Below are 17,600 nucleotides of genomic sequence, written 5' to 3'. Positions count from 1 at the left end.
ACAAAATACCATCCAGAAAAAGCTTACAGGAGGCTTAGGAAATCTATCTTCTCAAGTAACATACAAATCAGTGCAGAGAGCATGAAGCAAAATAACTACTCAGGTTTCAGAAGTGAAAACAACTTCTTAAAACCTAGTCATATTCAATGAAAGAGAACTTTTTAGGTTAAGCCCCAAAGTCATCTTCTTTCTTTAAAACTGTATTGGAAAAACCATGCTAATGTAAAGATATTGTAGAACAGGGACAGGCAAAATGGCATGTGGTTCTTCTGATTCCTTTTCTAGTCGCTATCCCCAAATCATCTCCTCGAAGTCTAGCAAAAAAGAAACTTAATGAAAAAAGATTTCCCACTTACTTTCAGTGGGGAATGAAATAAAATAGATGTATTATGGTATAAGAAGACACAGCCCCCCTCTCCACCAACCTCCATAAAATCTGATTTAATTCCATTCTCCAATGAAAGAAAGGGGGGATGCTGACACTTCCAGTGCTCTGGAGTTATTATTTGTCACCACAGCATCTATTTTGGCTTTCCCTGGAAACTGTAAGAAGAGTGATGGATGATAGTGTTGATGATGATCATTCAATTACAAAAGATTGCCCGTCCCTGTTGTGGCAAGTGAAATGAATTTTTACCAATTCTAAGAACAAATGTGTTCAATGGAAGAAATATACATTAAGAAGTTTGAAATAATGTAAATATACAAAGACCCTTTAGGGCCCTTTATCTGGGAGCTGCTCTGACAAGAACTACACTAAGGCAAGTAACTCTGTGGAGAGAACAGCAAAACTAAGTTCCTATCCTGTTGTAGCCACTCCAGAACCCAGGCTCCCCGCCTCTCGCTTAGCACTGTAAGCTGCTGAAGGAAAGAGAAAATTCACCACCTCTTTTCTGTTAATCCGAAACAGGCTAGTCAGTTTTCTAAGCTTATTTAAAAGGCTGGATTAAAACGCAAGTGTCATTTTGTAATTAGGGACTACTGTATATACAAGCAAGATGAAGGGAGTCTATTTTTAAAAGCTACTTGGATTGATAAAGCTTAACCAAAAGGAATGGGAGAAATATACAATCATGCAAAAAAAGAACACAAAAAAACCCCACTGACCACCACCCCAGGAGTACTCAACATTTGCAGTGAATATAAATTGAACTGCAATAAAAATTAAAAACTTTTTTGATTATCCAAGCATTTCTGGATTAACGAAGGAACATGGGAGGAATGGGTTCCACTTACCTTCGCTACCGGTTCACAATGGGAGCGTGGATGCTCACTTCGATCACACGCACTTCTGCACTTGTGTAGATCATCTGTAATGATGTCTGGGCAGGTGGGCGGAGCCTCCCGCCACCGTTACTACCAGTTCAGAAGAACCGGACCGAATTGGTAGCAACCCACCACTGAAGCATGATAAACTTACGTTTCCCCTGAGCCAGGGAAGCTCCCTGAATTACTTTAAGGTAATCACTCTCTAAATTCTAAATTATCTCACAAGATTGTGGTTGATGGGGTAGGGGAAACCTGGCAAACTGTTTTGGATGCCATCTTGAACTCCTGGAAAAAAGTCAGGATATATATGTAGCAAATAACTAAAATCAACAAATTAGGTTTCATTCTGTATATTTTACATCTACTTCAGTCATTATAAAGCTAGAGTGAAAAAGGAATGAAGAGTTTGATATATGTCAGCAGCAGGATGTAATATCTGGTTCATACAATATATTAAAAGAATGGTGAACTCCGATCTGTCCCATCCTTGGATTATTGGAATTGATGCCCAGACATGTTAATGTATACCATTATAAAGGAAAGATAACATTTACTATTTTATCATTTGCTACATTTTATCAGGTTAGTTTTTATGCTTCTTGGCCTAATTAAGAATTCCAGAGAACTCCAAAATGTGCATTCCTGTATTTAATAGTGAAAAAAGATTCAATAAAATATAGCTTCATTTATTGACATACTAGCTGTTTGTGCTAAGTGATAATACCGTTTAGTTAGTTTTGATTCTGTGTTCCCAACCCTTGCTACTTCTTTAACAATTTTTTTAAAACAAACCATGGCTTATGACTTAGTAAGCTACCAGACAAGTTAATATACAACTTGACTGCACTTTAGTCATTGACCCTGGAAATTCTGTCATTTCAGGCCACCAATCACCTAGAAACAACTTGGCAAATGAAAGTTTAAAGTCTACTATGTGACTGCAAAAATCGTATCAACTTTAGTCAATTTAGACTTAACTTAATCTCAATACTTCCAAGAATTGCCCATGTTTTATTATAAGACAACTGGTTGTCTTTTCAGTAAATTCTTTTTTTTTTTATTAAAAAGTTTTACCACAATTTTAACAAGTAATTACCCTCCTCCTCCCTCCACCCCCCTCCACCCCTCCACCCAACCCCCCCCCCCGGACTTCCCAGAGCAAATACAGGGTATAGCATTTACCAATCATAAGCTAAAATACGCTAATTATTCATAAACTCCCATCCCTCCCCAAGAACCATAACTCCCTTATTTCATATAAAAGAAGAAAAAAGAATACTGTATACAAATACAATTATTACTTTCTGGTCATTGATATGCTATTTGATACGTCTTTTCAGTAAATTCTGTTTACAAGTAAAGCAGAAAAAGATTTCATCTTGTTAGCAAAACTGTCTGATTCTGATTGCTGATTTCTCCTGAGAAAACGTACCACTACAAAACTCATACATATTTCAACTTGTTATAAAAAATTTCTATCTTAACAAATGAATGTTCAAATAGTAATTCTTTTAATTGTAAATTGTTACATATCTGATTTTACAATATAATAGAACTTGAACCCAACCAGCAATATGCTATGCAAGTTACCATATAGGCTGTGTTCTACTCCTGTTGAATAGACTGTCCAAGTTTTGTCCAAGTTTTTATTTCAAAAGAATTAAAGAAAACATACAAGTAGCAGGGTGTTAAAGTATATAGATAGATTATTCCCATGCTTACTAAACTGATTTTTTAAAACTAGTTTGTTGAAATAACTAAACAAGCTAAACCAATGGCTGGGTTCATATAATACACTTAGCCAGAACTGGAATCACTTTGAAGAGGAGATGGGTGGCACAGAAATTTAATGAATAAATAAACAAACTATGCAGTCCCATGGTTCATTCTTAATTAAATTTCATGACTAATGTTATGTAACATTTTGCATTTCATAAACATGTGTCTGAAGCATATAATACAAAATACTAAAAATGATACTATTGCAATCTGACCAGATCCTATCAATGCTCTGATAAAGGTTTTCAGAATGTTTTCAAACAGCAGGGGGTGAAATGCTACTGGATCAGACCAGATCGTGCGATCCGGTAGTGATCGCAGCAGGTAGTTTGGCAATCTGGTAGCAATGGCGGAGCAAAAGTCTGCCCACCCGCCCTGGTGTCATTACTTCCTGGTTAAAACCAGGAAGTAATGAAAACCAGGTTAAAACCAGGTTTTAACCAGGAAGTAATGTGTTTTTTACTTTCTGCACATGTGCATTTTGCGCATGCACAGGTCTGCATGCGCATGTGATGTGTGTGCGCGCACACACCAGAGCCAATAAGATTTCACCCCTGCTATACAATATATACTTTTTATAACAGATAGCATCTCCAAAAGTATAGAAGGTATAGAAATATAGTTCAAATTTGGGATTGATAAGTAAGAAAGACTACACTGCAGCACCATTCATGTTGAATGGAATTTTACAACCAACATAGGCAAATGAAATGAATTACTGAGCAAGATCTTGAAAATAAATGCAGGGCAAATGTAGTTCAGCAAAAAGCAACAGCTAAAATACAATTTTACTTAAAACATTCATAAAATTCCTTGAATATTTCATGCCTCTGTGCATCACTAGAACTAAACGTATGAGAATCTCCACAACAAACTTTTTGAAGGCTTTATAATTAAAAGTTTATTGCTACATGAAAATATTTCAATAATGAAAAATCCTAGAAAATATATGATCTATATTTTAGGGATCTATTCTAGGGAAAATGGTACAGCATGCTGTATTATGCCATTTAATGGTATAGAGAGCTAATAAGGTCAGTAATTTAAGTTTAATTTACAAATTTAAAGTTTCAAAACTTCAATACAAATTTAGTCCATTTAAATTCAGGATGAAAGTATAGTGGAAGCATTTTTATGATCTCATATATCTGTATCCTCATCTTCTACTATTTGCAAATTAGTATTCCTTCTTTATATTATAATGCCATCTCATATTCTATCAGCTAATTTTTCAGATCTTGCAGATATCTTTCTTCAGCAATTTACAATCTTTGATTAATTTCATTGAAAAACTGTTCAGTGAATTGATTATATTTCATCTTGAATTAATGTATTGATTTTTTAAAAATGTGGGTTGATATATAATCTCTTCTGAGAATTCTGGGTGGTAGGGTGATGAGAGTTACAAAATTCTGAACTTGAAGTTCTGATTTATTTATATTTATTTTATTAACTACATATTTTTCCGCCCATATCCTACACAAGGTGACTCTGGGCGGCTTACAAGCTATAAAACAAGTAAAAATTACTGTAATTAAAATAACAAAACATAAACATTACACTGATTAAAATATTATTAAAAACTGTACTGAAACTGAAACTAAGAGAGCTAAGAGTTGAATGGAATGGGGGGGGGGTATAATCTTCTTACCCCGCCTCCAGTGATAAACATCCCCCTCAGGGCCCTAGGCCAAGCAACAAAGCCAGGTTTTAATACCCTTCTGGAAGGCCAAAGGGAAAGGGGCAGTTCTCAATTCTGGTAGCAGAATGTTCTACAAGGATGTCCCTTCCACCCATTCACTACAGCACACAGATGTTAAACAAACTAAAAAACATTCTATACAATCTGAAGAGATGCCAAACAACCACACTGATTATGCACCAATTCTGTATGTAGAAGCATATGGAAGGTTTTACAAGTCACAAACTTTGTTTTGCTTTAGGCACAGAACAAACTTATTGGCTGTATCTATACAGCCTATATTCTGGAAGACAAGAGTCCCACAGTCCAATAAAGAGTATGCATTTCATTTTAATCCATCCAAAATAATAGGTGGTGAGAGCCCAATGAATCTAAATCTAAATCTAAATCTAAATAAACTAATTCAATGGTATCAGTTTGTTTTCCACAATCATTTTAGATATTTGCCTGTGCTATCAAGTTAGATGAAACAGATCAGGAATTTTAGAGCACATGTTGTAATCTAAGCCTTGCTTGAATTCACTAACAGTTTGAGCAATCATTGGGCTAAGGACACCTTGGAAGCAATATTGCAATTGCTTGATTGCCTTGGTTAGTCATCTCAGGAGGGTCATCTTTGCCCTGATCTTTTAACACTACTGCATACCTATTTCTAATCATTCATTTAAATTGCATTACTCTACTTCCAAAACTGAAACTTTTTTGGAGTGGTCTGTTTGGTTCAACTTCATGCATCTACACTTCAGAACAATTTGTATCGTAACAATAAAAAAATTACGATTTCAACATTCTCATGGCTGATATCAGAAGCCTCCTGGGTGAGAAGATGCAATTGTTTTGTGAAGTAGTGAACTAAGGACACTAAATATAATTTAACACAGTAATAGCAATATTAATTTTATTTAAGTAAGATTAATTTAAACTTTTGGAGCTGATATACTTGAATTTAATCTTGCACAGAAGATACAATTACAGTTTGCCACTCATACCTCAATTAAATTCTTGAGGTTTATGAGATCTACATAAAACTTGATGCCCAACATATAATTTAACAAAAGTTTTACACAGTAATATCTTCCATAATCTAATGTATATCATTTGCAAAATCTCTAAAAGAGAATGTATACATTTAAAAAGATACAAGATGTCCATATTCTGTATATCAGAGTCCATATAAGTATTATTATATCAGAATAGCCAAGGCAATGCTCTTTCAGGAGTAATATATGGTTATGAAAGTTTGATACTGAGAAAGAGAAAACGTACACAGATGCCTCTGCAACCTACCCATAATAAATTAGAAGAATGATTTGGAAAGCTGTCCTATCTTGGATTTACAAAAGAGACAAATTAAACTACTGAAGCTGTTCCAGAAAACAGACAAAAAGAAAATGATAATAAATCAACTTGTGGACATTATTCAATGGAATTAAAAATATGTTATTAAAATGTAAACAGAAGAACTATAAAGTAAAATTTAACTGGGTAAAATACATATGTTATGGTTTTTGGTAGCTCTTAATGGGATTTCTTGTTGACCAGGACTAACCGATAAGGTAAGCTTTAAAGAACTATTTATAAAAAATTTTTTGCTTTATTTCTTTAAAAAAGTTGTAAATTGGATTATAGATTGGATTTATTTGATTATGGTTAAAATATATATGTTACTATTTCTGGTAGGTCTTAATAGACTTTTGTTAATTAGTACTGAACGATGGAGTTCCTATAATTTGATAATTGATATGGAATGATATAGGAAAAGAAGAGATTTTTAAATTGAAATATTAAAGAAGGTGTTAATTACTGAAATGGTTTATACTTGTGTGGAGAGAGAGGAAACCATCTTTTATAGATCTTTATTTTTCCTACATTGTTGCATTTTCCTTTTTGGTTTTTATGTTTCTTATTTGTATTAATCCTTTATCTGTCTACTTATAAACTTTAACAAATAATATTAAAAAAGCCGATGCCTCTGAGTTATGGATCTGGGGAAGGATACAAAAATACTGTGGCCTGCAAAAAGAACCAATTAATTAAGCCCAGACCAAATAAAGATGAATTACCCTCCTAAGATGATGATCACCAAGCAGAAATTCATATATTTCGAATATATTATACAAGAAGATAATGGACTAGAAAAGACCACTATGTTTGGCAAGGTTGAAGAAGGAGAAGATAACAGATAAGGTGGATGGACAGCATTAAAGATGTTATAAGACTGCCTTTAGTGTGGCAGTGGAATATCACTAGAGCTAGGCTGTAAGAAATTGACATGCAGTGTCAGGAATAAAACCCACTGTTTTGAGAACTTGACAAAATGCAAAATATGCATGAAAACAATACTTTTTCTGGTATTTATTTCTGAAACAATGAAAAGATGATTGTTCCCTTATCTAAAAATCTGCAAGATTGCAGATATTCAGCACCACATATAATATATACCATACTATTAAATTAATATATGTGTTTTTAAAATTAGCCTTGTAGCTTCGTCCTGTATTAAAAGGCTGTACATATTTTTCATTTTTTATGCTACACATGTCAGCTCACAATTCTATTTTTTTTCTGAAATTACTATTAAACTCATACTCAATCCACCAATATATCAACACTTATTCATTGTTGATATACCTACAAAGGGATGAGTCAACTAAATTTTGATTACAGAGAGATGAAACATGGTCTGAAGGAACAAATTTTGTTTTGGGCAATCTTGGATAGCCATACCCACTTCAAAATGAGTAATAGAAGCCTTGTTTCATGAAATGTCTATCCTGAGTCTAACAGCTGGTGTTGGAAAAACATTTAAGTCATATGTGTTAACAATTCAATAGGTTTTGTTTTTTCAAAAAAAATATTTTTTTGAGCCTGTGCAGCCTACAGGCTTATTAGAAATAAGTATTATATAAAGAAAGGCAAGTTTTTTCAAATAATCGTTTGTGATCTCACATTCCCCGAGAATGGAAAAGGAAAAGCTTTTAGAAGTACACAGTAATTGTAAGGGAGGCAGGATATGCTAGTCATGAAATAGAAGATGTTTGACAGGGAGAACCTCTTCTTTCCATGAAGGCTCTCCCCATAAATGAAGACTCTGGAAAATCAGGATCCTCTGTGGTTAAAGAGGAATGTGACAAAGGTGGGGCTAACCTGTTGACTGTACAAGGTTAAACAGTCCAAAGCTTATTCATTTGGAAACAAAAGCCACCAAATTCAATGATTCCTAGTACATGAAGGTTGCCTACCATAGGTCTGTTGTGTTCTCAGTCCAGAACTGAGACATTTATCAACTTGTTGTTTGGAAAGAGAAGAAAAACCAATTCAATACCTCAAAGATTTATTCTCTACTTATCCCCATCCATAGTAAATAGGACTAACACATACATTTCTAACATAATAGCAGCCTATGCATAGTTGGGAGTAACTGGATTCAATGCAATTTCTTTTACTCTGTGAGAAGTAGTTAGGAGTTTGTATGTAAGAGAATGACTTTTTGTGGGTATGTGTGTATAAATGCAGATATGTGTAAAAGCACATATTGGGGGAGGAGGGGAATGAGGGAGTTTCCAGAATTGTTTTGAGGGACAACTAGCAACCTAAGTTGACAATTAAGGAAAATTAGGCTGTGAATACAAATTTAGTGTTTACAGCTTTTTTTCTATCTAATCCTTTTTTTTGAGGGGAGTACAAGATTGTCTTACATTTGGAGTTTTCCTCTTTTTGGTGTAGCTGCAATTTGATGTGCTGTACATTCAGGTACTCAATTTTAGAAATGTAATTCAATTATAATATATACTTCAGATGCCTGCTTTTTTGACAGAAAAAGCCAAAAACATAACCAAACTTCATTGTTTAAGTGGTTTCAATCATTACTTAGTCAAAAACAGTATTATTCATAAATTAAGGGATTAAGTCTAACTTGCTGATGGGTTCTAGGGAACGAAAGTGTAAAAGATTGTATGTATACTTGCTCTTCTAAGTAGTACTCCCAAACTGCTTGAAAAATCCAGTTCCATTGTACTAGCCTTCCATAAGCCAGGAAGCAATTATAGTTTTCAAACAACTCACGTTCCTCTCAAGGGTATCTGTTGTTTGCTTCATAGAAGTGGAAGCTCATGAGTATTAAGTTTATTACTTAATAAGTATTAAGCAGAAGAAATTGCTAACAGGCATTTTAAATTATGTTTTTAATGAGGATGTGAATATACATTTGCCAATTTGGGCAGCTTGTCTTTCACCACCTTCCAAACTTCGCATATGTGCCATGAAGGCTTTGAGCAAATCACTTTGAAGTTTTGCCTCTAAATGGGCATTATTGTTGCCTACCTCAACTGGCTGCTTGTAAAATGAACTAGAAACTGGGCAGAAACTGACAAGCATTTAGCACATAATCTGTACTATAATAGTGACTGGTAATGAGAGGTGGATTTGTGCCAGCACACAGGTCAAATCTCCAACCTAGTTTCACCTTTGATCTCTTTTTGTACTGACTCATTCTGTGACAACTCTTATATCTCTGGCTACCTTCCTATAATAGGGTGCTCATTTGCTTAGGGAAGGTTATAAACAAAGCGAATATTAATGGGGCCACACAGTATCCCACTTCGATCACACACACGCAGACTTGTACACACAAAATAAAGTAATGCGGCGGCGGCGGGGGAGAGAGTTATGGAATCAACGTGGGAAAATTCGGCTAATGTGAAATACAAGGAACGCGGCCGGGGCCGGGGGGGCGGGCGAAGGGGCAACCAAATCTAAGAAAACAAGAGACACAAGTAAAGGCAGAGGCCAAGAGGAAGCCTTGAAAGACGAGGAATGCGTGAAAGTCAAAGGGAGACTGGGGCGGCGACGGGGGGGGGGAGAGGATAATAGAACAGAAAGGCAGATTAGAAGGATCGAGATCATGGGGATCACGAGAAAGGGAGGAAATCCAGAAGCCCCCCCACACCCAGCCCGATGCCAACCGTTTCCTGCCAAGCCGAGAAGAGCCACTCACCCTGTGTGCAGAGCCTGAGATTCGTCCCCTTCATCCACAGCTACCGACACAGCAGCCTGGAGGCCTCCCCACTCCTCTGCTTTTCCTCCGCTCCGCCCCTCCACGGCTCCTTCCTTCCTTCCGGGCCGTGTGGGCGAACCGGTCACCCGGCTCTCTTGCGATCTGGCACGCGCGGCAGATCGGGATCTTCCCCCTCCCTTTCATGGTGGATTCCCGTAGGTCAGCCTCCGGGGCTTTTTTTTTTTTATTTACATTTATATCCCGCCCTTCTCCGAAGACTCAGGGCGGCATTACAGCCTTTCACGCTGAAATGGAAAGGACTGGACGCACCAGTTTGTCTCGCAACCCAACCTGTCAGCAGAGTTTCAGGAAGCCCATCTGGAAATTCAGACTATTTAAGGCGGGCTCATTGCCATGGCCCTTGGAAGGCTTAAGATAAGTAGATTTTAGGAACGAAATAGGGAGAGTTCTGCAGGTAACCTATCGTAGTAAAACAGAGAAGATACACCCCTATCAATGAACATCTGCCTATCTCTTATTCTTCCTTTACCGTTCTGTAAGCATCAAAAATGAAATAGGGAAGAGGTAGATCACAATTGCTTAATAAATGTTTAATATGGAAGTGTCTAAATATCTATATGGGGAAGAGTAAATCGCTTGCAGCAAAAATACCTATGTATTGTAGCACCTTAAAAGTGTATTATTATACCAGACGTTGCACGTCCATCTCCTGTTTCTTTCCCCATAACAAGCACTCTTTGAGGTAGATTGCACTATAAGATTTATAGAAGTCTTCTAATCCAACCTTCTACCCAGGGTAGGAATCTTCTGACTATTCCAGATAAATATCTCTCCAAGCTTTAGTTGAAAACCTGCAATCATAGAGCCCCTACAACGCAAGGAAGTTGGCTATCCCACCTGCTAATAGGTCTCTTAGCCAGGAAATTCTTCCTTATTTCAAGTTTACATCTCCCTCTGTAAAGCTTTTACCAACTGTATCTTGCCATGCTCATAGAATAGAAGAGAATAGAATAGAATAGAATAGAATAGAATAGAATAGAATAGAATAGAATAGAATAGAATTTTTTATTGGCCAAGTGTGATTGGACGCACAAGGAATTTGTCTTGGTGCATATGCTCTCAGTGTACATAAAAGAAAAGATACATCTTATGTGGAATCTTATGTCCCAAGTTCATTGTCGTCTGGATAAAAGTCTGACATGTAGAACCTGAATTCTCAGCAAAACAACTAAGATAATTGAAGTCAGCTCTGTCACCATTATAGATGTGCTTAGCAGGCATGCTATTCAACCAGTTTTGAGGAAATTGAGCTAATATTAGGTCTAATACTTAATCCCAAACAGAAGTTTAAAAATCTAGAAGGAAATGTATCACACTGCAAATAAATTTACCAAATGCTTTTAAAATAACAATTGGGTTCAGAAAAGAATTGCGGAGCAAGATCAATTTCATCTAGTATGTATATCAGAATTTCTGTTGCAGTGGTAAACATTCCTATGAAAGTTGTTTAGAGACAAAATAAAGGATACTGTGACCAATTTACAAATGTAAGATTACAGTACAGGTAGTCCTTGATTTACAACCACAACTGAGCCCAACATTTCTGTTGCTAAGTGAGATTTTTTGTTTGCCCCATCTTACATTTCTTGCCTGCAGTGTGAATCACTTCAATTGTTAAATTAGTGACAGGATTGTTAAATTATTCTGGCTTTCTCCATTGACCTGCTTGTCAGAAAGTCACAAAAGCTGATCACATGATCCCATGACACTGAAACCATCATAAATATGAGTCAGTTGTCAAGCAGCCAAATTTTGATCATGTGACCCATGGGGATGCTGCAACAATCAAGTATGAAAAACAGTTATAAGTCACTTTTTTCAGTACCATTGTAACTTCAAATGATTACCAAACAAATTGTTGTAAGTTGAGCACTACTTGTATACAGTATTAAAGTCCAATTTATGTAACATTGGAAATCACAAAATGTAATTTATTTATGCAATTCTAAATCTTGCATTGGTTTTCTAACCATGAAACAGCAATAAATCCATATTAAGATATGATTTACTAATTGTAATTTTCAATTTCTCTTTCCTTAGTATTAGAACATCACAGAAAGCTAGTTTATACCTTATAAAATGTATAATTTAAGATAATTACAGAAATTGCAGAATTAAAGGATTGAAAATGGGCCTTCCGGAACATTTAATTCAACTCCTTATTGTGATTAATGTGACTAATTTCATAATACATTTGGTAGAGTTGTAATATTGTTATTCCAAATAAATTTCAGTTGGTCCTCACTCTGAATTTTTTCAGCTGGGAATCCTATATATGTTTATATTCAGTGGGATCTATTTCTAAGTAAATATTTATATGAATTGCAGTCTTAGTTGTTTTTTTAAAAGCACTTCAGCAGATTTTTAAAATCTAATATTGACCAGTTCTCAAAGCCTATTAAATAATATATTTATAAGAGCAGATGTATCTTGCTCAACAACCTTTACAGTCACTTTAATTTTAGGATTAAAACTAAAATATATATTGCTCAGGTATGGATGCCTCTGGATCAATATATTGAAAAATATAAAAACACTTAACAAATTATCCCCAAATAGCAAGGGAAAATTGATAATCATCCTCAATATTTGTGTATTTGCAAAGTAATTGCAAAACAAACAAATAAACAAAAAACAAATTAATAAGGGTTTGCAAAGCTGCAAAAGTAGCCTTCACTGGCACATCAGGAAACAGTTACTAGTAAAAAGTGTTTTCTTACTACATAAAAAGATGTATAGTAGTTACAATGTCTACATTTTATGGAGTATCGGCAACCTTAAAATTGGATGAAGTCTGTCAAGGACCTGAAACTAGTTCTGAAATGCTTGCATTTATCTTACAAAATCATTTAGTTTTTAGATGGAAAAATCTTTGATTAACTGAGGATACATTAAAAGATGTGTTAAACACCCAATGGAAAAATATAGATCCACATTATTTAGTTAGTAGCTAGTTATTGCTTATAGAGTCAGTACTGCAGGCTATTTCTGCTGACTGCTGGCTGTCTGCAATTTGGCAGTTCAAATCCCACCAGGCTCAAGGTTGACTCAGCCTTCCATCCTTCTGAGGTGGTTAAAATGAGGACCCAGATTGTTGGGGGAAATATGCTGACTTTATAAACCACTTGGAGAAGGCTGTAAAGCACTGTAAAGTCTCAAAGTTTGTTTGATGTTTTAAACATTTGTTACACAAATACTCTCTTTCACTTATGAAAATATAGTTACATCTACTTAACATCATCTTTCACTTGTAAGATTATAATTCTTTTTCTATTATTTCTTTTCATGGTAAATTTGTTGAAAAGGGAAATATACCTCTTCAGTCACTTTAATTAGTATGCTGTGATATTGACCTGTGACTAACGCATTGCATTCAAACTTTACTCCATTTGGTCTTTTTTAGAATGATGTGGTTTGCGTGTGTGTGTGGAGATAGAGAATGAATTAAGAGATCATGGATTAATCAATGCCTTGAATCTAATTAACTTTTAAGCACCAGACTCATCAAGACCTAGAGTTCTTGGATGTATTTCTTACTTTTGGGTTTACCATAGTTGTTTATGTTATATAGCTATAGTATATATATGTACATATTCAAAAGTATCTGTTAAATTTAGTAGAGCTTAGTGTCTTGTATGATTCAAATTGTAAGATAAAATTCTGAAATTGAATTCTGCTGGCTGGGAGACTAAAGAATCATCCTAGAACTGAGGAAACCTCTAGTGGATCTTAACTTTCATTGAAAGTTAAAGTCTTTCCTATTGGAATCAAAAGAATAGAAAAGGTCAAGAAAAAAACCACAAAACATTGTGGCCACATTGTGTTGTCACCACAAAAAAGCATAGGTTATGATGTAACAGCATGCTTTTTTTTTTTGCCTTTGAGTCAGTATTTTACTAACCACTACAGTTTTTTTTATTTTTTCAGAAGTGGTTTACATTGCCTCCTTCCTAGGGCAGAATGACTGGCCTGAAGACACCCAGCTGGCGTTGTGCTTAGGGTGAGACCAGTTCTCACTGCTTCCTCATTTTTAGCCTGATGCCTTTAGCCTGTCTCATTATTCCACACCATACAATAACACAATAGAGACCATAACTAGGCTGATAGGCATCTGTCATCTTGTATCATGCATCTTCCAAAGGAATAGAATCCATTCAACACTCTCTCTGTGTGGATCAATAGGAGATCCATCAATAGTATTAAGTACCAACAGTGACTGAGATGCTGTCTGTCAGGTTGTTAAATTTGCCAAATGGAGATATGCATCTCTATATAGGCATCTCTATGCCTATTGCTACAAACTTTGTGCTTTTAGTGTAGTGGAGGTCTTGTCTCTCTCAAGAAGGGCTTCTTCTCCCAGAACCCAAAAAGCAAATGGGGCTATATTGATACTTGGAGAATATGTGACACTTATCAATGAAACTTTTCATTTACTGGCACATGATTGGTGGGAATCTAATGGTGTTTCTAGGGATGGTGTAGTCATGCAATTATCATACTTTTTAGTTACCTCTGCCCCACCCTGCTCTCAGGATAAGCAAATTTATACACAATGGACATTGTAGTAGTAGTGACGTATCTCACTCCACTTTCCAAAATACAAATCTGTAGATATTGTTGTTTGTTTTTTCCAAGATATTCCATCTGTGTATTCATGTAAAACACACATTTCTATCCCACTGCAATCCAGAGACTTGTTTGTCATTTCAAGACATTATCTGTTTCATTTAGAATATTTATTTGACACACTATTCCTTTTAAATCATAACTTATTAACTTCAATAAGTTTAAGATAATCTAACTGTGGAGTGTGGCCAGAATGTGAAGATAAAGGTTTTTTTCTTCTTCTAAAGCATCCTGTTATCTGGGTGGAATTTAATGCAACAACAGAGCTCTGGAACACAGTATTTATGAGAAATCAGTTCAGCAAATCATATAAAAGTTGAATTTTTGCAAAGTACTCAGCTGAGAAGTCTGCTTTGATTTTTCCCTTTGTAATTTTCCAATATTATTTTTTTCATCAGTTAAGCTGTCATTTAAAAAAAACCATCTTGCTGTTTGGATTAAAAATATCAAACTTTTGCAGAATTTTAAAAATACCCTTCTTTTATCTTTTAAAATGCATGTTATAGAAGTTGTCACCAAACTAAACCTGCCTGAACTGTAGTGGGTGCCATGGGAGCAAGAGAAGGGAAGAAAGTTGAAAGCAGTGTTCTATTGTGAAATAAGCCTTCCCTTTCTGTAGGTAGATAAGAGGTGGAACTTGTATTGCAACATAGTGCAAGATTCTGCAGATCCCACTGCTGATGTCAAAAAACTGAGCCACATCAACTCTGCTTAGGTGGTAGAAGTCTATGAAATATCACAGCTGCAACATAAGCTACACTGGAAAGCTGAAAAATCACTTCAGATGATGCAGTGTAGCAAGCTCTTTGTAGTGTTGCCAAAGAAAAAAAGGGGCATGCATAGGAAACTATCAGGAGCCAGTGTGATTTTACTTTAGAAAATTGTCCTGTTCCTTTTATAAATTTGCAACTATAAACTGTCCATGTTTGCTTACATATTACATTACCGTATATCTTTATGCATTTTTGACCCGACTTTACACACCATACTAAATCTCAAACTTTGGGTGAGCTGATTTCCCAGGATTGAAGAAAACTCACTCTCCGAATCCTAGACGACTTATTGATTTTTTATTTTTATTTATTTATTTTGTCAAACACAACAATATATATAAGTATAAGCATGAAATAACCACACAAATTGAATACAACCAAAGGGAACATTAGGACAGGAACGGTAGGCACGCTGGTGCTCTTATGCACGCCCCTTAATTTACCCATTAATCATTCCGACAAGCTATGGATCGGTTTTTTTCTTTAAAATTGGGACTTCTGAGCAGGGTGAGCCTAGATGTCACTGAATCCCGCCTGTCAACTCAACGCTTTTAAAGCAAAACCCGACCGCGATGACGTCCCTAGAGCGCTATCCCTTTAAATCTCTACCGCGCCTCCAAGGCCGCCGTTTTTTCAGCCCTAAGCCCCGCCTACGGCTGCGGGCTCCGCCGTTCCGGAAGTGCCACGTGTACCGAGTGCGCCTGTGCGGCCTTCGTTTACTTTCTTCCGGTGTGAAGAGCAGGGCCTCCCCTCCTGGGCTTGGCGCCGGAGCAAGACTCAAAGACGCCCGCCAAGCGATCCTCTTGCTTGCCGCTATGGCCCAGCCGGGAAGGCCCGCGTTTAATAGCCTTACTAGAGCCGGCCAGCCGCCGCCACCCCAGCAGCCGTACAGCAATGGTGAGTGAAGCCGGCCGCCGCACCCCGGGTCACGTTAGGGGGCTTGAATCTTGGGTGTCTCTGGTTCCTTTTCGGCAGGGCAGTCAGGTGTCACGCCGCGGAGGGGCAGGGCAGGGCAGGGCAAGGGGGCCGGGAGCACGGAGGATCCGCGTACGTGGCGGCCGTATGCCGACCCCCTTCGGTTGTCGCCCCTCGCGGAGCAGAATGGCACTTCTAGCAGACGACCCTGTTTTGCTAGGCAAAAAAGCCCCCCTGGTTTCCAATCCGGAGCCCTTGGCTTCCCTTCTGTGCTTGGAAGGCACTGAGGTCCTGGGAGAAAGGACTAGCAGCGTAGCAGCGGCATCCGCACTCGTAGCAGCTCTGGAGCATTTTCTTGGGGGGCGAGACAGCGATGAGCGCTCCCTGTATCACTCTCCCTAGCGATGCTCTCTCGTAACGATGGAACGCCTGCCGCTTGAGACTATTTCCCAGAATTTAACACGAAGACACGGGAAGCGGCTCCCAGAGGGAGAACTAGATTCATCTGGGTAGCAGAATATATATATGTATATATATATATATACTCTGCTACCCAGATGAACCTCTCTCTCATATATATGGCAGTACCCGGTGAGCTAACAGATTATCATAGTTCAGGTTTTGTGGCTTGCAACCTATTGACGCTGTGTGAGAAGAGAGTATGTCTTTAGAAAAACGGGATGGTTTACAATGACATGGAAGTCCCCAAATGTTTGGTGTTCTGTACAATTAATTGGTCAATTAGCCTTTTGAGACTTGGATTCCCAGCTGAGCATTCTTTGGCAAAAAAAAAAAAAAATACCCTACAGTTATAAAAAAAGAAAGAGAAAGAAAGAAAGCACTGTTGTGAAGAGAATTGCATACAGAATGGGATGCTGCTTGCTTTCTGACATCTGTGGGTGTAAAGAATGCGGTGCATAATTCAAATCCTCCTGGTTTAAGGATTTTCATTATGCTGGTATAATCAGAAAATCTCTCAGCTGACTAGTTGCTCAATTTCTCCTGCTCCTTCAAAGCTGTCAAATGAGGCTGGTTGAGGAACTGTGTAAACTGTGCCTCATTTGTGTGCGTACCTGTGTGTTCTTCTGGTAAAAATAGAGCAATAGTTAATCTTTAGCTGTGTTTCACTGTATAGTTTCATAGTTGGATGTTGACAGTAATTAGTATTCTATTTTTTTAAGATTGTAGGTCTGGGAAGATAATCAAGTTGTATTAGTACTTACAGGAGTTGTACAAATTTCGTTTCTGAAAAGATTCAGAAACATAACTTACAGAACTTATGTGGTTCCATAAGTTATGTTTCTGTAATACAGAACTTTGTCCTTTTCCCTTTACTACACCAAATTGGAGTTAATGATCATAGGTTACGTTATGTGAGTTTCCTATTTACATGTGAAGTGTAGAATTCTAAATCAATATGGGCATCCTGAATTATGAAGTGACTGTGACCCAAAGTTAG

General features: G+C 36.8%; 2 protein-coding genes across 4 annotated transcripts in view; one reads left to right on the top strand and one right to left on the bottom strand.

Moving 5' to 3' along the window:
* SAR1B (secretion associated Ras related GTPase 1B) overlaps positions 1 to 10,010 on the bottom strand; it is a 28,875-nt gene extending 18,865 nt beyond the window's left edge. Inside the window, exon 1 of the mRNA XM_058168528.1 lies at positions 9,747 to 10,010. The gene's annotated coding sequence lies outside the window, so the exon portion shown is untranslated. The remainder of the gene's footprint in view (positions 1 to 9,746) is intronic.
* Positions 10,011 to 15,783: 5,773 nt separating this feature from the next.
* SEC24A (SEC24 homolog A, COPII coat complex component) overlaps positions 15,784 to 17,600 on the top strand; it is a 41,781-nt gene continuing 39,964 nt past the window's right edge. For all 3 annotated transcript variants that reach the window (XM_058167373.1, XM_058167374.1, XM_058167372.1), the window contains exon 1: positions 15,784 to 16,123. In XM_058167373.1, coding sequence (XP_058023356.1) covers positions 15,799 to 16,123 — 325 coding nt within the window. In that variant the 5' untranslated portion in view covers positions 15,784 to 15,798. The remainder of the gene's footprint in view (positions 16,124 to 17,600) is intronic.

This window comes from Ahaetulla prasina, chromosome 2 (assembly GCF_028640845.1).
Source record: "Ahaetulla prasina isolate Xishuangbanna chromosome 2, ASM2864084v1, whole genome shotgun sequence".
Taxonomy (NCBI): domain Eukaryota; kingdom Metazoa; phylum Chordata; class Lepidosauria; order Squamata; family Colubridae; genus Ahaetulla; species Ahaetulla prasina.
Note: the sequence above shows the minus strand (reverse complement) of the source record. Positions and strands in the feature narration are given on the sequence as shown.